Source organism: Gopherus flavomarginatus, chromosome 3 (genome assembly GCF_025201925.1).
Source record: "Gopherus flavomarginatus isolate rGopFla2 chromosome 3, rGopFla2.mat.asm, whole genome shotgun sequence".
Classification (NCBI taxonomy): Eukaryota; Metazoa; Chordata; order Testudines; family Testudinidae; genus Gopherus; species Gopherus flavomarginatus.
The window spans coordinates 266970677-266994139 of NC_066619.1; the positions used below are offsets into that span (position 1 = coordinate 266970677).

The 23463-nt window shown below is 42.6% G+C and overlaps 2 protein-coding genes across 6 annotated transcripts in view; one reads left to right on the forward strand and one right to left on the reverse strand.

Annotated features, from left to right (window-relative positions):
• CFAP99 (cilia and flagella associated protein 99) overlaps positions 1-983 on the reverse strand; it is an 86699-nt gene extending 85716 nt beyond the window's left edge. Inside the window, exons 1-2 of one of the 2 annotated variants that reach the window (XM_050947638.1) lie at positions 922-973; positions 654-690 (exon numbers count right to left, since the gene is read on the reverse strand). The gene's annotated coding sequence lies outside the window, so the exon portion shown is untranslated. Of the gene's footprint in view, positions 1-653; positions 691-921 lie in introns of both variants that reach the window. The other variant, XM_050947639.1, reaches the window with a different exon arrangement.
• A 496-nt stretch (positions 984-1479) lies between these two features.
• The window catches only part of ZFYVE28 (zinc finger FYVE-type containing 28), a 308586-nt gene continuing 286602 nt past the window's right edge, over positions 1480-23463 (forward strand). For all 4 annotated transcript variants that reach the window (XM_050947523.1, XM_050947520.1, XM_050947521.1 and 1 more), the window contains exon 1: positions 1480-1898. In XM_050947523.1, the coding sequence (XP_050803480.1) occupies positions 1860-1898 (39 nt within the window). In that variant the 5' untranslated portion in view covers positions 1480-1859. The remainder of the gene's footprint in view (positions 1899-23463) is intronic.

Consider the following 23463-nt stretch of genomic DNA (forward strand, 5'->3'; position numbering starts at 1 on the left):
ATCTGAGACACAAGATAGGTGAGGTAATATCTTTTACTGTTGGTGGAAGGAAGAAGAGCTCTGTGTAGCTCAAAAGCTCATACTGTCCATCAACAAAAGCTGGTTGGTCCAATAAAAGATCTCATGTATTTTTAGTACAGTTCATCCTGAAGGATCCCAAAGTGCTTCAGAAACATGCCTGTGGCTATCTTCCTGTCAATGTTATGCTTGTGGAGTACACTTTACTTGTCTTTTAGTAATTTTATATTGACATATTAGTTAAAATAACTGCATGTATGCAACACCCCTTCTCTACCCTCTGTTTGTTTCTTTGTTGGTCTCTCAGCTCCCATGATAGAGACCATGTTTGGAATGTGCCCAGTACACAGTAAGTGTGACCAGACAGAAACAAGGATGAAAAGCAGCTACCTCTGAAGTTGTAGGGGAGGCCATCAGCAAGTCTAATAAGCTCCACAACAGGGTGGGAGAGGGAACATTTTAACCAAGGATACTGAGGCACTTCTCTGGTCTTCTAACAAATAAATAAACTAAAGGCTGTTTTACTTTAATTTCTACACAGGGAGGGTGGACACAACTAGGCTTTTAAGGTTTCATCGCTGTTTAATTTGCAATGAAAGAGGTGACAGCGTTTGCGTTTTTTTTTTTTTTAATACCACTGATGCCGAAAGCCCCGAGGTGCCGGGATCAGCCCTGGCACAAAATAAGCACTGGGTTTCATCTTGAAGACTCTCACACAGTGAACTAAACAGCAGCGAGCCTCGGGGGCGGGGGAGGGGGGGGCTGGCTGGGGCGAGCCCTAAACCGGGGTCCCCCTGGGGCGGGCGAAGGGCCGTGGAGGGACGTTTGTAGTTGAAGGTGAAGGCATTGAATCCCTGGGCCAGTAGTAAGGGGTCACAGCATGGCCCAGCCCCCCTCACTCACCGCTATGGGAGCCGCAGCAGAATCAGCACAGTCCACCTGCCGTGGAGACTACTCGGCTCTCTACAGATAATGCCCGCAGCGTGGGGGCGCGGAGGCTTCTGGGATTTGTAGTCGACTCAGCCGTCCTCATTCGTGTATTTGAATGGTCCGGGGAGGAGTATAAAACTACAAGACTGAAAGCACGATGGCGGCGAATGTTTACCAACCGTTGCCTAGCAAGTGGAACCCCAGCTGGTGGATTTTTTAGCCCCAGAAACTGCCTGAACCCCAATTAACCGGGTTGACTAGAATAATAATTTACTTAATATTAAGTGGACGCATTAATCATTGCCCCGCGACAAGACTACAAGTACCAGCATACAACTCACCACTCTTATTTTCAGTGCCCCTTGAGCTACGGGGCGTGGCATGCTGGGAGTTGTAGTCCTCCCCTGCTGAGCTTGCTTAGGGTGAGGGATCCATGTTCCGCAAATGTGCAGTCGAGGAGGAGGGGTGAGCGGGGAGGGAGGGGGGGGGGGGGCCTCGCGGCCGCCTTCCAATTGGTCCAAGAGTCGAGAGCGCTGGCCAAAGGCAGCGCACAGGGCTTGAGCGGGTCCGCCTGTGCGCATGCGCTCAGTGAGCGCTGCTGCTGGCAGCGGCGGTGGAATGTTTGGGGGCTGTCAATGAAGAGAGGCGCCGCTGCTGCTGGCCGGTGCCGGGGCAGGTCAGCCTGAGGGGGCCCTCCGAGATACTCCTCCGCAGCAGGGCAGAGCCTCCCTCGCGGCTCCAGCCTGACTGCGGCTTTGCCAGCCCCGCAGAGCAGCCCGGAGAGGGGACGGGGTTTCGCCGGGTCCCCCAGCAGCCGCCTGAGGTGCCGGGGGAGAGGGACCCGTAACCCCCGCCCCCCCAACCAGCCGGGACGGGAAGCGGCCTGAGAGGCGGAGGCAGCAGCTGGGGTGATGATGAACAGGTTCAGAAAGTGGCTCTACAAGCCCAAGGCAAGTTGAGAGCAGGTTGCATCTCCGGCGCGCCGCCGAGCGGGAGCAGCGGCTCTGCTTTGGGGGGGTTCATTACGTGTCAGCCCTTCCTGCGCGCTGGGGGGCGAGGGAGCCCCCGGTGCCTGTGTGCGCGGTGTCGGTGCCGGGGACAGGCGCGGGGAGCGCCGGCCGAGGTGTCTTGCAGGATCCCCCGTGTGAGCGGAGTCCTTGGGGGGAGCCCTCTGCCCGGTGGGGGGCGGTACCTGCCCCTCTGTGCCTATCCTATTCCCCTGCGAGCTGCCGTGGGCAGAGGAGGGAGCATGTTATTGTCTCGGTGTTGTTGGGCAGCCTGCCGAGAGCCCCTCTCGGGGGTGGTGCAGCGCCAGGGAAGGGGTCCGAGGAGGGGCCTGGCAGTGCCTCGCTTTGGGGGGGGGGGAGGGATGCTTCCAGGGTCTCACCTGGACCGTGTGTGCAGCTCAGTAGGGATTTCGGCAGCCCGCCGTCCTCCCACCCTTGCGTATCTGTCACCGGCATCCGGTGATTTGCTGTAACTTGCAACCGATTCGACCCTTGGCAGTTGAAGAATATGCGGGGTTTTTTTTAATTATAAGGTAGACCCAATTTTAAAGGGGAGGCAGCCGAGATTTATAGAGAAATAGGAGTTTGTTTTATTTGTGCTGCTGATAATGACCCACTGTGGTTTCAGAGACAGCAAAAGGGTGCTAGGATTTGCAAGGCACCTGCATTCGAGTGAGGGGTTTCTCAGCGTGTCGGGAGAGCCCTTCGCGTAGCTTATCAGTTCAGGGAGGCGAGATGACAAAGCAGAGCATGTGCTTTATTATTGTTTGGACCTGACAACAAAAGAGGATGAGGGGGAGGCTTTCTGATGCTATTCTTGGGGGATAGTTGTCTCATTGGACGTTTCTTACTGTGTTTGGCTTCCTTTGATGCAGAGGTGCTGTTGGTTCAGCTGTGTGAGACTGCTATTCTGCCAGTGTAATTTTCATAGTTACTAGGCAGTCCTTTATTCCCTTTGGACTTTTAGTTTCAGTTAAACTTATGTAACAGCTGCTTACTGTGTTGTTGCATACAACGTACTCCCAGTTTGGATAGAGATTAGAACCTTCACATTGTCAAATGTTGCTAATTCTATATTTTAATGGAATACTACTAAAATATATAAAGCGAGAACTTCTAAGTAAATATCTTGTTACATTGTGATTTGTGAATAGATGTCTTCTGGTCATGTTTTGCCCCAAAATTAATTAACATAATAAAGCAAGATTTGTAAAACAGTTTTTATACTAGAATCATCAGAAGCTTCTGGGACAGGTCAAGTAATGCTAGGAGTGCAATAGTCTCTTCTGTATGATATTCTTGTCCGAAACAAAAGGATGTTAATATTTTTGAAAAGCTATTGTATCTTACTGATATCTAGGTGATGAATAGAACACCTTGATACTGTAGTTGTGTTTGTTATAGAGTACCTAATTTAACTCTTGTAATGTCACTATATTCTTTTAAATAAGTTTTGATTTTAATATAGTATAAAGTCTCATTAAATCTTTTAAACGTGGTTGCTACTTTCGTCCAAATAGTAAGAACTAGTCCTTTTGTGGTTTTATTGTATATTGGAATGATGCTATAAATAATAGTTTAGGTGATAATAGTTTAGAATTTCATATATAATTTTAATACTGATTAACACTTATTTATTTCCTTTTTTTAAAAAAAGGGATATTTTTTGACCAGAGAAATTGGTGTTAGAGGTGGGATCTCCTTTCAGTTGTTTACTTTATAAACTTGATAGTACTTTGTATTTAGTCACCTTCATGGTTTCCCCTCCATAGGTAGCTTGTTCTTTGTGCACACCTTTTACACAGCAGCAGGGGAGAGAGAAGCCATTTAAAATAAACAGGAAAACATCTTTGCAAAGCCACAAATTTAGTAGGAGAACTCATTGGTAAATGCAGTAACTGATGCTACTTTTAACTTCCTATTTGAAACTGATTAGATTTTTAAAGTGATAGTGTTCCTTCTAATAGACAATTCTCAATATGGTGAAATTGATTTACTGTTATCAGTAGTATATGCTTGAATACTATTGTTTCGCTTCATTTTATAGCAAAGGAAATTCTCAAACCTGTGGTGGAAGAGTATTGATCTTCATAAAATCAGTACTGATATTTCAAATAGAACAATTCCCATTATGTTTTAAAAAGAGCAGTGACACCACTTTAAAAAAGGGAGAAAGTTACCCCCTCATGAAAGTATCATTTTTGTTCATATATGGTTTGTTTGCAAGGATGAAAATAAGTTCTTGTTTCAAACAATTGTTTAAGTTATTCTTTTCACACTAGCATAATTATGTTAAGAATCAGTATTGTTCACTGTAATTGGTAATTGTATATTCTTCTAGAAACAGCCACTCATACAATAAGTATCAGTTAAAACATTTGTTACTGTAGAATATTTCTTAGATTAACATGGGAAGAAGGATAGCTCAATGGTTTGAGCATTGGCCTGCTAAACCTAGGGTGGTGAGTTTAATTCTTGAGGGGGCTACTTAGGGATCTGGGATAAAATCAGTACTTGGTCCTGCTAGTGAAGGCAAGGGGCTGGACTCTATGACCCTTTGGGGTCCCTTCCAGTTCTATGAGATAGAACCATAAATCTTTGTGGATTTGATTCTATTAAATAACAAATTTGAGTTAGAAATTAAGATGGGAATTTAGGATTAGGAATGCCTGGCACTTTGTCCATGCCTTCCCTGGTTATGCTAGCTGCTTTCCCCTTCTGTCAACTGGTTTGGAGTGTCCCAAGGATCCCCATAGGAGGCTGGTCTGTCCCACAGTTTAACACCCATATCATGATGATCTTTGGGGACTGGGATAGACAGTGCTGGATTTGCAATCTATGCATTTGCATCTGTGTGCCAGAGATATGAGGCATTCTTACTCTTCTCAACTTCAGCCTGCTGCCACCAGCTCCCTCTTCAGTCATAAAGCTCCTAAAATCTTAGAACTCTGGTCTTTGCATAGCAATACATTTTGCTGACACTACTCTTTTTGGCAATTCTGTTAGTAGCCTTTTTGAGTTAGAGTTAATTAACGTAATGATTTGGAGGATGGCATGAACTGCACCTTCAGCAAGTTTGCAGATGACACTAAACTGGGAGGAGTGGTAGATACAGGATACAGAGGGACCTAAACAAATCAGAGGATTGGGCCAAAAGAAATCTGAGATTCAACAAGGACAAGTGCAGAGTCCTTAGGACTTTAGGAGGGAAGAATCCCATTCACTGCTACAGTCTAGAGACCGAATGGCTAGGCAGCAGTTCTGCAGAAAAGGACTTGGGGTTACAGTGGATGAGAAGCTGGATATGAGTCGACAGTGTGCCCTTGTTGCCAAGAAGGCTAATGGCATTTTGGGCTGTATAAGTAGGGGCATTGCCAGCAGATTGAGGGACATGATCATTCCCCTCTATTCGACATTGGCGAGGCCTCATCTGGAGTACTGTGTCCTGTTTTGGGCCCCACACTACAAGAAGGATGTGGAAGAATTGGGAAGAGTGCAGCGGAGGACAACAAGTGATTAGGTGGCTGGAGCACATGACTAGTGAGGAGAGGCTGAGGGAACTGGGATTGTTTAGTCTGCAGATGAGAAGAATGAGGGGGGTTTTGATAGCTGCTTTCAACTACCTGAAAGAGTTTCAAAGAGGATGGATCTAGACCAGTGGTTCCCAAACTGGCATTCGTGAAATGTTACGGGGGTTCTCAGGGAAAAATTCCCTAATGGTGGACAGACCTGTCCCTAGGGATCCCGGGTAGCATGGGGCCAGCAGTCCGGAGCCCCTGGACTTCCAAGAGCTAAGCAGATCAAAGCAAGCATATCTATCACACTGAGGAGATTGAAACTTCAAGACTCCTTATAAGTAATGAAAAGGGAGATATTATTTTTTGCTGTTTTTAAAATTATGAAGAACAAGTTTAAGCTTTGTTGTAACATGCGTTGTTTGCCCGGACTGCTCAGGACCTGAATGCTTGTGTAGGAGGAACTCTTTGAGTTGGCTTCTTAGATACCTTCATGCTGTTTCACATCTAATACTGCTTGATTAAACATAGGAGCCTTGTCTTAACAGGCTTATTCAAAGTGATACAAGCTACGAAAGTGAAATCTTGGAAGAGTGGTGCCATTTTCATAACGTAATAAAGTGTGTAATAAGTGTCAAATTTAATATTTCCAAGATCACTGCTTTTATAACTTTTACTCAGGTAAAGGAGAATCTCTGGAAATTCATTTTTAGGAGGGGGTTCATGAGACTTGACATTTTAGTGAAAGGGGTTCACATGTTAGTTTGGGAACCACTGATTTAGACTGTTCTCAGTGGTGGCAGATGACAGAACAAGGATGGTCTCAGGTTGCAGTGGGGGAGGTTTTAGGTTGGATATTAGGAAAAATGTTTTCAGTAGGAGGGTGGTGAAGCATTGGAATGGGTTACCTAAGAGGTGGTGGAATCTGCTTCCTTGGAGGTTTTTAAGGTCAGGCTTGACAAAGCCCTGGCTAGGATGATTTAGTGGGGGATTGGTCCTGCTTTGAGCAGAGGGTTGGACTAGATGACCTCCTGTGGTCCTTTCCAAACCTGATAGTCTATGAATTTGTGTTCCATTTTCTCCCCCTCCCCCCCTTTTTTTTTTTAAGGGTAGTGGTAGAATGCAGGGTACTGAGTTTAGACAATCTCTAGTCTTTCAAACCTGGGTTCCTAATACTATTCATATATGTTCATTAATGAATATGGCTTAGGATAAACACCAGTATACATTTGTCCATCTCATAAAACTAATACATAATGTACTTTAATTCGGCACTCATTCTGTAAAAGAGAAGCCAGGGAATAGGGTTGCATGAGTATTGCATATCACGAATGAGGTGAATAGATTAAGCTATATGGACAAATTAAGTGTAGAACCAGCCTTTACTATGCTTGTCTCTAGCTAGTGCTATCATCTTTTCCATATGAATGCAAACTTTACTCGACGAAAATTTTTTTTATAAAAGATGCAGAAAAATAAGTGCATACGTACTAAACTAAGAAGTTTTTTAACTTAGATGATGAAAATATCTTTGGAAACATCCAACTACTGTGTGCTGTAGATTTAAGGAATATTTAAGTGATTTAAGTTATATTTGAACTGCATGCAGTATTTGCCAGCTTTCAGATACCTATGATTTCAACCTTGTGAGAAATAGTTTATTATATTAAGAGACCCAGGCAACTAAATGTAGTCGTATTAGTAGATTTTTTTCACCTGTTAAACTCATTGAGATAGTCATCGCACCCCTGCCAAGGGAGACCAAATTTGGAGAATCTGAGTGGCATAAAAGTAGAGAGTGCTGCTCCCTTATTGTTCACCTCCCTCACCTGGACTCTGTAGAAATAACTCTGTTAGGGGACAAAGCAGTGCGTTAGCTGCTTTTCATGGGTTTCTCTGCCACTCCTCTGTGTGGAGATGCCCTGAGTGTATGCTAAGTGGATTAGAAATATGCAGCATCTTTGGGGAACTGTCTCTTCCAAGGGTGTGAACTTGTTGGCAGTTTCAAAGAGCAGACTTTCCCTGGCAGAGTAATGGTGTTGAGGTATTTATCTTGTACAGTGTCAAGGAAACTTTAGTCAACTATGTAGAGCAGAGACCTTATCTAAATAGAAAATATAAATTGGATGTACAGAAGAGGAAGACCACCCAAACAAAGATTCTAGTTTAGGTTTTTTTTCTGGTTGATAGTATAAGTTTCTAGGTTTGAGATAGTATTTAGTGATGGGTTAGTACTTGTAGGTATTAGAGAAGAACTCAATTTTCAGCAGAGAACTGGTAGAGAAGGTAGGTATCTGACATGCCTCAAGCGCCCTATCTCAGCATAGACGATACTGGAAGAGAGACAGAAGAAAAGTAGGAGAAAAATATGAAAGGGGGGGGGTAGTACTGCTGACTTCAGGAATTTGAAATTGTGAGATGGGCTCCAAAAATTGTGAGATTTAAAAAGAAAAGACTGCATTTTTATTTGTCTTCTAGTCTTCGAGCTTCTAGGGTTCATGTTTTAAAGCCTTTTTTTTTTTACAACCATGAAGGCCAGAAACTTAAAAACAAAAAAGAAAACTGAGATTCTTGCATAATTGCTTCATTACGGGTGCTGGGTCTTTAAGAAAATCAGTCAGTATTGTAAGAATTGTAAACGCAGGAAGCGTTGGGCAGAATTCATTGGGGTAGTAGGAAGAAATGGACGCAGATATAGATGAGAGAAAATGGTTGCTGTTGGTTGTGGCCTCTGGAGACTACAGTAATACAAACAAGATTTGGGCCCCCACTGTATAGACACATAGTAAGAGATAGTCCTGTACCCCAAGACATTACAAATGTAAATGGAGGAGACGGACAAGAGTGAGGGGAGAAACGGAGGCACAGAAAAATGGAAGAGACTTGCCCAAGGTCACAAGCAAGTCAGTGGCAGAACCCAGAATAAGACCTGGACCCTCAAGCAGTCTCTTGTCCACTGCCCCTCCAATCATGATGGTTATGGAAGGGGAAGATAAGAAACCTGAATTTGATGCAAGTGGCAGAAGAAGGCAGAAAAGGGGTCAAAAAGCATAATGAAATGGTTTGAGTAGCTAGTTAGGAAGATGGTTTTTAGCTGCTGTAGTAAATGAACTGGAGAGGAGTGAGATGAGATGCAGTTTTCAGTTCCTTATGATACAGTAATCAGTTTTAAATACCATAAATTGTTTCCTAGTTGCTAGTTTCCTGTAGGTCTTATTTTCCCTTTCTGGGACTCCAGATTTGGTATGTCAAGGCAGACTTTGTTTTGAGTGTTTTCCCTTCTTCTGGAAGCAAATGCAGACAGATTTCAAGCAATTGTGTTCTTGAATTGCCGCATGTTGATAGGACGATTGTTATCCTGTTTGATCTCTTATGTGTTGCAGTCTTCCTGCATTTGCTGCTGCCTCTTTTAAAAAGTGGTGGCTTCTTTTAGATAAGAGGGTTTCTTCCCTGTAACTGAAATGTGTGTACACATACATAATGAGGAAAACATTTTTCTGTTCAGTTCACTTCTTATCTTGTATCTTTCACTGACCGAACGTTCCACATATGTTAAGTCAGAGGCTATTTCACAAGTGGTATCAAGAGGTTAGTAGAAAGTTGGGCCTTTAAAGCTAGTTTTGAAACTACAAAACTCTTTAAATCAGTTATGTCAAAAAGCATTCAGAAAAAAATAAGTTAAAGGTGAACTGGAAATTAATCACATTCTTTTGTATGGCTGTGGTTGTTAAGACTTCTGAACACTTTAAAAAACTGAAAGTGAAATCCTGATGCTAAGCCTGCAAATAGGAGCAGGTAAGATAATTGTTAATATATTAATCTTATATTGTTAGATTTTAAAATAGGGCATTAAGTTAATTTATTCAATAGATAAGTTATTTAGAAATGGGTGTAAGCAAGAAGGACCATATGAGGAATGTGTGTTAGAGATATTCAAAGTAACGCCCATAAACAAAAATGAGAGTGCGCAGACTGAGATGGTTTGGTCATGTAAAGGGCATTCCTGCCAACTCTATGGGTACGAGTCCAACAGAACAAGATTAAAGGGAAAAAGACAGCGGCTAAAGTGGTGGAATATCAAAGGCAGATGTGTTCGCATTGGATTGAACAGATCATTTTGGAGGGAGAAATCTCATAGAACAAACTGCATTTGATGGGCTTAATGCTAGGAGGGGGAATAAAAACAGAATTTCTAAACATTTCTTCTTCATGTGAAAGTAGAATTTTCTAGCTTGTCACAGGTGGAAATTTTCACGTAAAACCTGTCTTCCTCTGCCTCCCAATGCAGATTTGGGTTCAGCTGAAACAATTAGTAAACTTGGGTCAATTTTGGCAAATTGATTTAAATAGTTTCTGGAATACAAAATATTTTTTTTCAGTATTTCCAAAACAAAATATTTTGACTTTTTTCTTCAGGAAAATGTTTTATTTTTCAGTTTCCCTCAATCTTATTTAAACAGACGTTAGAGAGACACTGAAAGTGAAACAAAATATTAAGTCTGAGTCAAACCAAGCATAGTTTGACTCGTAATTTGTTTTTTGTGCTTTTTCAATTCAGCTAGTGAACAGAAATCAGTTGCATAGCTCTAATGACAAATTATGGCAAGTTCAGAGCTGAAAGCTTGGAATATTCGGTAAGGGTGCAATTTCATTGAAAATGAGGTAAAAACATAATACAAATTTATGTGGACCCTTAGGTAATCTCTCCCCGCCCCCTTAGAGGATGTCACCCAAACAATTTCCCCTAAACCATAGGATTAGTAAATAAAACTTAATAATTAAGTGTGGTCATGAAAAGAGAGTTTGTGATCATGAAGAAATTTGTTTTATATAGCCATGAAATTGGCCAAATAAAATAACAAACTAAACTTTTCAAAGAATGTTCACTTAGAATAGTACAAGCAATTTACATAATTACTTGTGAAGCAGAAAGCATCATATGTAAAATTATGGGTTTAGGAATGTTCAGCCATCTGATTTATAATGTGCATTTTAAAGGAAGAATTGAGACTGGAGCCAAGCTCAGAGCAGAATGGCTGTTTGGTTGAGAAATCCTGAGTAATTGAATTCATCTTCAGTTTGGAAAAAAAAAACACCTATTCTGTGGTTCTAGCATAGATTTGTCAACTATAGATCATCAACTGTACTGCAATTATCCAAACCTACCTTGCCTCAAAAAAAAACAAACAAAAGAATCCAACCAAATAACATGGCTAACCAAAGTCCAAGCAGCAGGTATTGTGGTTGACTTGAGAGTCAAAGCATCTACTCATAACTAACAAGTGGTCTGATCTTCCAGAAACATGGGTGAAAGCCATATTTCACCCTTGTTTTCTAACCTGTCTCTCTTTCACGCTCTGGTTTTTAAAAACAGGATACATGAATCCTCTTATCAAAACTAAAAGTAAAATTAACCTTTTTGTTCTCATAAATTCTAAAAATAAACTTAAAATTTCTGAGTTAATACTAAAGTTTGACTGTTTTGCAGAATGACTCAACTATGGTTTCACTATAAATGCTTGTTTTTGATTTCTTGTTCGTTCTTGTTTGTAACCAAGATAATATGCAAATATGACTGGGGAAAAAAAACTGTTCTCCCCTCTTTGGAGTGCAGAATGTTCACTGATCTGCTTCTTGTGTTTTTGCAATTGGGCGTTTTGGGGAAGAATTTTCTGACTTCTAAAGTGCCATATTCTGGTTGCCAAAATTCACGGTCACAGGTACCAGTACAAAATTCACTATTATGTATTTGCAAAACCACCACCTTGGAGACTAACACATTTATTTGGGCATAAGTTTTCATGGGGTATAACATGACTACCCCTCTGAAACCTATTTGAATACCAAATTCATAAGACTGAGAATGAAATTCCATAATTATAAGACTCAAACAGGAAATACTGCTAATGGAATGTAGCTCTCAATCTTGTTTTTGTGTTACATCTTTGAATGAATGTAGTGTTTGTGAAACTGACAACCCTGGACAATAAAGTCTACTTGTCTACAGATCTGGTACATCCTGAGTCTATCAACATGCTTCAGCTACATCTGGTCAGAAAATGGAACCTTGTACTTCAGGAAATTGACACTGACACTTCGTTTTTGATTTTTAGCCCCAGTTTGGGACCAAAATATTTCAATTCAGAAACACTGAAATGACACACACATACATCCCATTTGGTAATGTCAGCATTATAATACTAAAATGTAAGTATAACAGATGAAACAAAGTCAGAATGTAACAATAGAATGCATACTTCATTTCAATTTTGAATTCTAAAAAAGTTTCCATCAAATTTTGTTGAAATTGACATCACTGCAAAAGTCTAGATTTTGATGAAACAGCATTTTCCTATGTGAATAATGTACCATTATATTTTTGACCAGCTTTATCTTAAACTCTATTCTGGAGGGTCTACCTATGGGATTAGAGGATGATAAAATCTGTGGTCTCTGCTAATCCCTTGAACTATCCTGTCACCTTTCTCCTGGTGTATTCTGAAGCTATACTGTATATGTTTATTTGGTAGAACTCTCAGATGGCTTTTAGATTCTGATTCCCTGTGTCTTAACAAGTTAAGATTAATTTCCCCCTTTAACACCAATAAGAGACTCATCAGCAAAAATGTCTGGTCTGGAAGGGCACACTTACAACTTTGTTTGAAGACCAAGGATCAATGTATAGTATCAACAATCACATTCTGTTTGATTCCAGAGGAATCTGAATTGTAATTGTAGAGCAGGAATTTTAGAAGCAGGTATCTGCCTCTGCTTATAATAGAGGGACATAGCCTACGGAACATAAGTAGATTAGTTTTAAAAAATTTAACTGACATAAGTTGTGGAAATTTCAAATACAATTTGTAAGAATAGGGAGTATTTTGTTTTAGTTCTTTTATTCAGTTTGAAATGGCTGTGTGTTAACTGATTTGTGCATCTGTTAAGAGGATTGGGGTCGGGGAACAGAGCAGTTGGAGGTGCTGACTCCTTTTTCTAAAGAAGTGGACAAGCCTGGGAACAGATTGGCCTGGAAGATACTGGGGTTTGTTTTTTTTTTTTGAGACTGGGAAAAGAAATAGACTCAGTGCCACTATTTCCCACTCATTCTGGAAAGGAAGCAGTGTGGTCCAAGCATCCCCACAGCTCTTTAGGAGGAGGACAGTCACCAATGGCAGTGACCCAGACAATGCTTCTGTCTTCAGTGTGGCGTAGCATGTAGTAAAAGAGACAGGGATGAATCTAATTGGATGGCTGAATATGGTTGTGACACATGGCCAGAAAGGGTTAAGCATCCTGCAGGATAAATGACTAATTCAACCTTTAAAGACATATGGGGAGATAATGTTTGCGTTTCTGTGTATTTACATATATACGGGTAGAGGTCAACAATAATCAACAGGCTCTGTCTATGCTGTATTCTGTTAATTCAGAGATCAAAAGAACATCCTGCCATTTAAATGAAGTGTAAACACAAGATATCTCTGTATTCATCTCTTTGAAATGTATAGCCGATCATCTGCAAATGGTGAAAAACAGACAATTGCCTAATGTTAATTCGTGTAGCTAAGTATCATTGATGGACCTACTTCAAAGTTGCCCTGATTACCTATTGTAAACCAAGGGACTCCGACCTGTCGAAGGCTTGAAATTGTATAAAAGATCTTTGAGTCCTGATCCTGTCATCTCAGATCTGCTTGAGGTTTCATGCAGGGGAAGCCTAAGCCACAATAACTGAGATCTCAGTTCTGACTTGACTGCCCTGAAATATAAACATTGGACTATAACCTTTGAACTATTTCTGAAAGAATTCTTTGCGTTTACGAAGCTCACCATCTCTGCTATAAATCTGAACCTCAATGAATTGAACTCATGTCTGTATGTATATTGATCTTTTAACCATACTCTCTTTTAAAATAAATTTTAGGCCTTGGCTACCCTGGAGAGTTGCAGCACTGGTGGTGGGTTTACAGCGCTGCAACTTACTCACTGTCCACACTTGCAAGGCACATACAGCGCTGCATCTCCCTGGCTGCAGCGCTGGCTGTACTCCTGCTCTACCTGGTGTATAACGATTGCAGCGCTGGTGATGCAGTGCTGCTCCTCCAGTGTGGCCACCAAAAGTGCTGTAATTGGCCTCCAGAGGTATCCCAGAATGCCTATGCACCACTCCCAACAGCGCTGCAAATGTGACCACACTGCAGCGCTGGTAGCTGTCAGTGTGGCCACACTGCAGCGCTTTCCCTGCACAGCTGTACGAAGACAGCTGTAACTCCCAGTGCTGTATAGCTGCAAGTGTAGCCATACCCTTAGTTTAGTTTAATAAGAATTGGCTGTAAGTGCGTATTTGGGAAAGGTCTTGAATATTCATTAATCTGGGAGGTAATGTGTCCTATCATTTGGGATTGATAGAACCTTTCTTTTATATGGGGAATACGATTTTCATTAATCCTCATCCTTTTTCTGACTTGAGTAACTAGGTGGAGGCCTGAGGCTGGGTTACTTTAAGGGACCTGTGTTTTGGACTTCTGAGTAGCTGGTAAGGTACAACAGAAGTGGTTTAGTGCTGACTTGGTAAATATCCACTAGCTTTGGGGATTCTGCCTCATTCTTTGCAGTTCACGTTCATTGAGTGACCTCAGCTGGCTCCCCCAGGACCCTGGTCACAATAGTACACATGGATGAGTGCATGCTTAGGTGGCTGAGAATGAGAGGGGCTAAATTTAAAAATAAAAAAAAGAGGATGTGGAGAGGGGGAGAAATGAGCCTGTCTCCTCTAATGCAGAAAAATAAATATGGAGTAAAGCTAGGAATGGTTTAGAGCACAAGAGACCGAGTAATTAGTCTTTATAGGTTTATTAAATAGTTGATTGGCAATAGTACAACTAAATATAGTACACAAATGTTTAAAAAATACACAGCAATGGCCTCTTGGGAGTGTGTTTGGTAAAAGTAGTTCTTTCACCTAAGTCTGGCCTACACTGGGGGAGGGGATCGATCTAAGTTAAGCAACTTATTCGTGTAGCTGAAGTAGACATACTTAAGTCTACTCACTATAGTGTCTTCACTGTGGTGAGGCGACTGACGCTCCCCCTTCAGCTCTGCTTGCACTTGTCACTCTGGTGGAGTGCCAGAGTCGACGGGAGAGCGCTTGGCAGTTGATTTATCACGTCTATACTAGATGTGATAAATCAACCCCTGTTGAATCAATTGCTGCCTGTTGATCCAGCAGGTAATGTAGACAAGCCCCTAGACTAACCTGCTTAGTCCAGGGGTTAGTAGGTGCTCAGAACACTTCAAGTCCCAGTTTCTAGTAAATCACAGAGAATCGTTTGCTTGTGTAAGAAATAAAAGCAGCAGAGCCTGATGCACACAGGATCTTTGAGATAAAAATGATTCTTCATGAATCATTGATAGTGGTTTGGTAGGTCTTCCAAGATGATAAAATATCTTCTCACATTTAATCCATGGTAGAAGGGGGCTAGAATGAATACAACTGCAGCTGAAGTATTGAAATGATTAGCTGAGCAGTATTCCAGGACTTTAAATTGTTGTATTTACTTAACTGATTTGTTATGTTTACAATTAGTATTCTGTTTTGGGTTTAGATGCTGTATAACACAGATAAACAGTGGCAGTAAGAGTTGATTCTAGTGTGCATGTTGTGTGTAATACACAAGAACGGAGAATGCACCAGTAAGGATGTGCAGTTAAAATAAAATGCTGGTAAATTAAAAAGGTCCTATGTAATTAATCATCATCCTCCATAGTGCCTTTAATCTAAGATCATGGATTATTTTACAAACACTTAATGCATTTAGCTGCACAGCAGGTAAGTGCTTAAAAAAAAAAAGTGTTTCCTTAAATAGGATGGTAAAACTGAGCAACAGAGGCATAGAGAGGTTGACTGGCATGCCAAGGTCATAAATGAAGGGTTTAGGAGAAATGGTAATATAATCAACCCATGTTTCTCATTCTCATCCTGTGCCATAACTGCAGTAGTGTCCTTCTCCTTTAGTAAAGTTAATTTGGAAATCTTAAACATTTTCTGTTCCTGTTTTTGCTGTGAAATGTTAAATATAAAACCATGAAATTATTAAACAAAATAAAACCCTTATGCTATACATGTTGCTTGTATGTCTTATTATTTTTTCTTGACACAAGTCCAGGTTAAAGTTTTTGCTAGAACCATAACTCTTGCTTTTCCTTACTTGTTTTAATTTTAACTGTGCAATCTCCAACATTGTACTAGTCTAGCATTTTGCTTTTAATTTCCTCCTTCACGGTAAAAGGAGGAAGGTTGCTTGTCTTTATATTAAATGATTCCAGTTAGTCTGAAGTTTGCACCACATTAATCATTTTTAATAATCTCATTAAAAATTATTAGCACACTTTTAGGGGTGCTTTTACAAATTATCTGTGCCCCACATGGCTTTCCCATGCCAGAGTGGTTTGTATATAACTTTTTTGAAATCCCTAAAATCACCAGAGTACAACTATTGATTACAACAGATGTTAAAAACAAAGGCTACTTAATTTGTGAAAATCTTTGCTACCCTCTGTGACACACTTTCTCCTTTACCTTGGTGGGTCCTGCGCTTATTGGCAGATTTGCTCACCTCAGTGATCTTCCCCTCTGGTGGAACCCACAGTCTGGGTCAACTCCTCCTGTGTCTGATCAGGAGTTGTGAGGTTTGGGGGGAACCCAGGCCCACCCTCTACTCCGGGTTCCTGCCCAGGGCCCTGTGAATTGCAGCTGTCTGTAGTGCCTCCTGTAACAGCTGTATGACAGCTACAACTCCCTGGGCTACTTCCCCATGGCCTCCTCCAAATACCTTCTTTATCCTCACCACAGGACCTTCCTCCTGGTGTCTGAAAATGCTTGATTGTCTGATAATTCCTCAATCCTCCAGCAGCACACCCCCTCAGTCTCAGATCCTTGTGCCTCTTGTTCCCAGCTCCTCACACGCGCTTCCTCTCCTCTGGCTCCTCCTCACCTGATTGGAGTGAGCTCCATTTTAAACCCAGGTGCCCTGATTAGCCTGCCTTGATTGGCTGCAGGTGTTCTAATCAATGTAGCTATCTCCACTGCCTTCTAGAAAGATCTTAATTGGCCCCAGGTGCCTTGATTAACCTGGAGCAACTGCCATTTGGTTACCAGGGTCCTAGGGATTTGTTTAGCCTGGGGCTAACATACCTGTTCCTCAGTACTTTACTGTAGCCATCTGGCCTTGCCCCATCACATCTCTTTAGCAGCACACGTATCTGAACCCATTAAGAGATCTGCTGAGCATCTACAGTTAATAGTACTTAAAACCTGGACCTCCAAGCTTTCATAGACTTAGCTTTTAGCATGGGAATGTTCCTTGGTAGTGAAAACACTAGGTTCCCTTTCCTTCTCTTTTCTGAAGTGTTTTTTCTCCTCTTCCCATCTTCTGCTAGTACAGCGGTTCTCAAACTTTAGCAACCCGAGGACCACCATATTGATATAAAACTTTTAAGGAACCCTCAAACATCCTGCTCAGTCCCAGGCATCACCCCCATTCCACCCCTTCTCTCAAGGCCCCACCGTGCCCTGCCTCTTCCCACCCCCCTGTCACAGTATAATTCCCAATTCTGGACCTTAGCTTCCAAAATATGGGTACTAGCATGAATTCCCCTAAGCTTAATTACCAGCTTAGATCTGATAGGCTGCCACCAATCAGGACTTAGAGTAGAGCACCTGATAGACTCTCTGGTCTCCCCCAAAAACCTTCCCTGGGGATCCCAAGACCCAAATTCCTTGAGTCTCACAACAAAGGGAAATAAACCATTCCCTTCCCGTTCCCTTCTTCCTCCCAGCTCCTTCCCGTCCTGGGAACACTAGGAGATCACTGATTCAACTTCTTGAATCACTACACGGAGAGGAGTGTTACCTTCCCCCTCCCTTCTTCCCCCTCACCCAGAGGCTATACAGATTCAAGCTGCGTGAATCTAACACAAAGAGAAAAAAGTTATCCTTCCCTACTCCCCACCAATTTCCTGGTGAGTACAGACACACTTCCCTTGAACCTTAACTAGGAGAAAAAAATCAAACAGGTCTTAAAAAGCAGAACTTTTAATAAAAAAGAGAAAGTAAAAGGTTTTATCTCTGCACTTTAGATGGTAAAAAGTTACAGGGTCTTTCAACTTATAAACAATAGAAAGAAACTTTCTCCAGCAGAAACACAATTTAAGCTACTTCCAGCAAGTACACATATGTAAATGGAAAAAAAAACAAATTTAAAAGACTATGACCGCCTTTTCTTACAATTCTGAATAGATAAGAGACTGTAGCAGGGAGATTGGCAGAAACCTGGTTGCACCTCTAGTCCCATCCAGGATCCAGAGAGAACAAGAACAAAGCCAAAGCCAAACCCACAAACAAAGGCTTCTCTCCACACGAGATTTTAAAATATCTTGTCTCCTGATTGGTCCTCTGGTCAGGTGTTACAGGTCACTGTTTGTTAACCCTTTACAGGCGAAAGAGACATTAACCCTTAGCTATCTGTTTATGACACCCCCGCTCACTCCATCCCCACTCTGTGCATCACTCGCTCTCTCCCACTCACTTTCAGGCTGGGGCAGGAGGTACAGGAGGGGGTGTGGGCTCTGGGAGGGAGATTTGATGCAGTAAGAAGGGCAGGGGGTGGGAGGAGGTGCAGGCTCTGGGCTGGGGCAGGGGGTTGAGATTGGGAAGGGGTGACAGGTGCGGGGTCTGGCCAGGCAGTGCTTACTTTGAGCGGTGCCCGAAAGCGACCAGAAAATCTCTCTGGCAGCAGCTTCTAGGCAGGTGGGTGAGGGGTGGCTCTGCCCGCTGCTCCTGCCTGCAGGCACCTCCCTGCAGCTCCCATTGGCTGCAGTTCCCAGCCAATGGGAGCTGCAGAGTTGTCGTTCGGGGCAGGGGCAGCATGTGAAGATCCCCTCAACCCCCCCACCCCGGGGCTGCAGGGATGTGACAACCGCTTCCGGGAGCGGGGCAGGGAGGAAGCCTGCCTTAGCCCTGCTGCACCACCAGACTTTTAGTGCCTTAAATCTCCTGTTTTGGCTTTAGTAGCCTCCGGGAGAGGGAGGAGTTTATCAGCAGGGTCCGTGGCACCCCGGCGTACCCTTGGGGATACCCAGGGGTCTGCAGACTCCAGTTTGAGAAACGCTGTACTAGTAATTACTTTCTGTTTGCAGATTTGTCTTGAAGAGGAAGTGGAAAATTGTTCCCACTTCTTAAATTTTCTAAGTCCTGTGGTCCCCCACTTTTGATCAAAATAGACAATTGTGGGAGGATGCAGGGATATGGGGGGGAAAGGAAAAGTTCTTGACATACTGTCTAGAACTTCATGTGGGTTCTTTTTAAGCTACATTTTCTGATAATTATTGACTATTTATATCTCAGCTTTAGAAGAAAACATTTTGGAACACTCCAATAGTGAATGCATCCTATAGACTAAAACAGGGGTTCTTTATGTGGCGGTCATGAATGGGTGTCGGGAGGTTCTGCCCATATTGCTAAATGGGTGGGGAATTGTAGCGAGATAGTAGGATGGACAGGAGTTTCTAGGGGCAAGGATAGTCCAGAATGGAAAAGATTGAGAACCGCAGCCTAATATTGCTCTGATTTATAACCCTAGACCGTCTTTTCTACTGCCTTACACAGGTGTAAAGTGATTTACACAGGTGTAAAAAGACCATGAATGTCGGTGAGAAGATAATTCTGCTTTGATGGCATTTTACACTTGCTTTCCACTAAAATTACACTGAGAATCTTTTTCCAATTGACAATGACTTTTAAATTATTTCCAACTAGGTCTACTTTGTACACTCATTTTATACCGCTGTAAATGACTGTGCAAGGTGCAGAGCATGAAGAATTGGGCCCTTTGTGCCTGCCTTTCTACATGATAGCCAGCACATACCCATTGGTAAATGGAGCAGTTGACATCTCTTATGTTATCTTGAAAAACATTTCTTCTTGTAAAAATACTGACCTTTACTTTTCCAATGGAAAAAAACAAACTATTAAAACAATAAACAAAAAGAGTTGTTTATACTGTGCTGTTGATATAATTGTGAGCAGTGCTTTACAGCTGGTAAAGTATCAGACAAATTCCTGTGCTTTTGGAGTTTACAGCTTAAGGAGAGCTTTGTGGATTTTTTTTTTATTTTTTTTAAATAGGTAGGCCTCCTGGAACAAGTGGGCTTTTACTAAATATTCTAAGGAGAAGGGAGTTTGTGCTTTGAAAAAATCTTCTGTTTACAAGCTTAGGGGATGTGAATTCATGAGTGGTTGAAATAGACAAAGGGAGCAGTGAGGAGCAAAAGATGGTTGGAGAGTAGGAAGAAATGTCATTTGTAAATGTGAACATTGTGGAGAACTTTGCAATTGAGGAGTAGAACCATAAACTCTGTGGAAGAAAGGAAGACAATGTGAAGATTAAAACCTTGATTTTGCAAAGACTTAAACATGTGATTAACTTTACACACTGCAAATAGTCCCGCAGAAGTTGCGGATAGTGGAATGAGACATAAACTAAACAATGAGGGAGGAAGATGATTTAGTAGTAGTATTTTTTTATTGGACTGAAATGGGAAGAGTTGAAAGGAGTCCACAGCAGGCCACGTAGAAGAGAGAGGATGAATCTGAGTGGTTGTAGAGTGAAAAGAAGCTGATATTGTTTTGGGTATCTTATTTGTAATTGTGATTATGTGAAAGTGATTCAAGTGAAGCAAGGTCTATAGCAATTCAGGGGAAAGAACTAGAACAAATTTTGGTCTAGGGATAAGCAGTTTAATTTAAAGAAATATGGGTTATGAGGGAAAGAAGGGAGATCCTATTTATAGTAGGATATTTCTTTTAATCAGTACTGCATGGTAGTCAGAAAATTTTGGGCATAGCTGCATATAAACTAAAAATAATTTGATATATCTGGTAACTTTATCATTCACATTAAAGCAAAAGTCGGATCTAAAATATTTCACATGTACATTGTTACAGGAAAAAATAGTTCAGCTACAGAAACATGCAAGAATAAACCTGCCTGTCGGGTTGGAGTTGGTTAACCTGGCTATTTTCATAGGGCTTTTCTACACGGAGACAGGCAATGCCTACACAACAGAGTTAAGGCAACTTAAGTTACATTGATGACCATAAACCACTATAATGCTTGTGCATGTATAATGATTGTGTGTGTTCACACAAGGCTCCTTGTGTTGACAGAGTGCATCCACAGTTGGTGCTCTAGCACTGACAGAGTGAGCAGTGCACTGTGAGCAGCTGTCCCACTGCAAATCACCACCTTCTCCCACTATGAGTTCTGGGAATGGATTGCAGTGCATCATGGAGTGGAATCACTACTCCCCCCCCCACCCCCCCAAGATGCAGTTTTCTCCATCCCATAATTCTGTGGGCTTCCAACAGTTTTGTGCTGGTTTTCAACTGCCCCTATAAAGTCGGTGCCCTTTATCTCTGCCTGAAAGCATGGATCCTGCACTGCTCACCGGTCTTGTGATAAGCATTGTGTACACAACATGGCTGATCCTGCAGTACTTCCTGAGCTGTGAATCTGAACAGGAATCTGTGTGCTGCCTGCCCTGCTGTGTGTCATAGAAAGAAACAATTCAAGATTGATGTTGACATTCAGAGAGCGGCTGCAACTGGGATGTGTTCCAGTTTCCATGTCTTTCATCCTTGATCTTTTTACTGAGGTTCCCAACAAATGTGCCATTTGGAATGACGGAGTGGAGATATACACACCTGAGCACTAGAAAGTGGATTGAGAACATCAGCTCACACCATATCAATCCTCTAGATTCTAACTATCAAGGCTTTTTTCTCTTAACTCATTGTCAAGATTTGTTCTGTAATGTGTTCAGAAGCATAGGCACTGTATACAGGTTCTTTAATTCAGAACAGGACTGCCTGCCCTCCCAAAACTTTAGGTGGAGTTAAATTAAAAAAAAAAAAAGTAAATTCAGATGAATCACTCAGTCACATACCAGCTTCCCTTGCACAGTCCAGAGGCAAGTAGTAGTAAAAAACAGAAACTGTCTCAAGCCTAAGGTAAGCTATAAATATCAATCTGTCTTTATTTTCCATTTCAAATATTTTTTTTTAAATACTGAGGTAAGTTTATTCTCTAAAACCCTACTCAGCTATATTGAGGTGTGCAACTAGCTGCTTTTCTGAGATGAGAAAATTAGAAATGGTTTTGGTACCTGAGAGAGTTCCATACAACATTGTATGTGGGTTTTGAAGGCGAAAAAGCTTTCATTGTTCCTTATGGAAACACCTTATAGCAGGGGTGGGCAAACTTTGGCTACATCTGGGTATGGAAATTGTATGGCAGGCCATGAATGCTCACTAAATTGGAGTTGGGGTGCAGGAGGGGGTGAGGGCTCTGGCTGGGGTTGCGGACTCTGGGGTGGGGCTGGGGATGAGGGGTTTGAGGTGCAGGAGGGGACTCTGGGCTGGGATTGAGGTGTGGGGTGTGTGAGGGCTCTGGATGGGGGTGCAGGCTCTGGGGTGGAGCTGGGGATGAGGGGTTTGGGGTGTAGGAGGGTGCCTCAGGCTGGGTTCGGAGGCTGGGAGGGGGATTAAGGCTGGGGCAGAGGGTTGGGGCCTGGGAAGGGGTCAGGGTGCTGGCTCCAGGCAGCGCTTATCTCAAGCAGCTCCCGGAAGCAGTGACATGTCCCCCCTCTGACTCCTACATGGAGGCGTGGCCAGTTGGCTCTGCATGCTTCTCTGTCCACAGGCGCCACCCACACCACTCCCATTAGCTGCAGTTTCCAGCCGATGGGAGCTGCAGAGGTGGCGCTTGTGGTAGGGACAGTGTGCAGAGCCCCCTGGCTGTCCCTAGACATAGGAGCCAGAGCTGAGACATGCGGCTGCTTCAGAAGCTGCACGGAGCCATCACAGATGCATGTGAAATGGCCCTTGACTCTGCTCCCCAGCTGGAGCTTGAGGGCCGGATTAAATTGGCTGGTGGGTCAGATGTAGCCCATGGACCATAGTTTGCCCACCCCTGCCTTACAGCCACAGAAAAGTGGTACTTTCTTTATTTTTGCCATAGCCATGGTCTTTCCCCTCTCTTTCTGTTGTTACAGACACTATTTCTTCCTGCGATGGGGTGATCTGCCCCTTAAAGGGCAATAATTCCTAGTGGTCAGCCCAACCTGCCACTTTGCAAAGTCCTTTAAGATTTTGAAAGAATATACATAATATACCCACATGCCTAAGGGACTATTGATAGAGAGGAAGCAATCCTGGGAGTAAGTGGTGTTTGGAGAAGAACTTTGTCACTGTGTCTTTAAGGTCCCAAGACCAGGAGCCTTGCAGAGAGAGTGAGGCAAAGCTCCCCTCTCACCTAACCAATTGGCGATGAGAAAGAGACCAGTATAAATCCTGTCTTCTCCCTCATAACTGGGCAGATACCAGCAGGAGAAGGCTGCCAAACTCTGAGGACTAAGTGAGGCCAACTGAACAAGAAGCTGACTAAGGCCCAATAGCAGGCTGAAATGCACCCATCTCCAGGAGGAGGCTGTTGTTTGAGGGACTGACCAATTGAAATACAACCCCGGCTTTAGGAAGGGAGATGGGGATCTTCTGAACAGGCAAGAGCTGACCAGGAAACTTATATGAACCCAGAGTGGAGTGACCTGAGATTAAGTGTCCATTAGCCTTTCTATAAAGACTCAATAAATCAGACCATAAGAAGGGGTTACATGTTTGGATAATTGATTGGGGGAGAATCTGAGGGGGCTATGGAGTGCATTGCTTCTGCACTCCACAAAGAAGCATGCTGCAGTGCCATATCTCATGACACTTACCAATTGGATTAAGTCATTAGGTAAACAGTGTACCTGATAAGAGTGGTGTGATTCAGCATAAAGCTAAAGCAGCAAAGAATCCTGTGGCACCTTATAGACTAACAGACGTTTTGGAGCATGAGCTTTCGTGGGTGAATACCCACTTCCTCAGATGCATG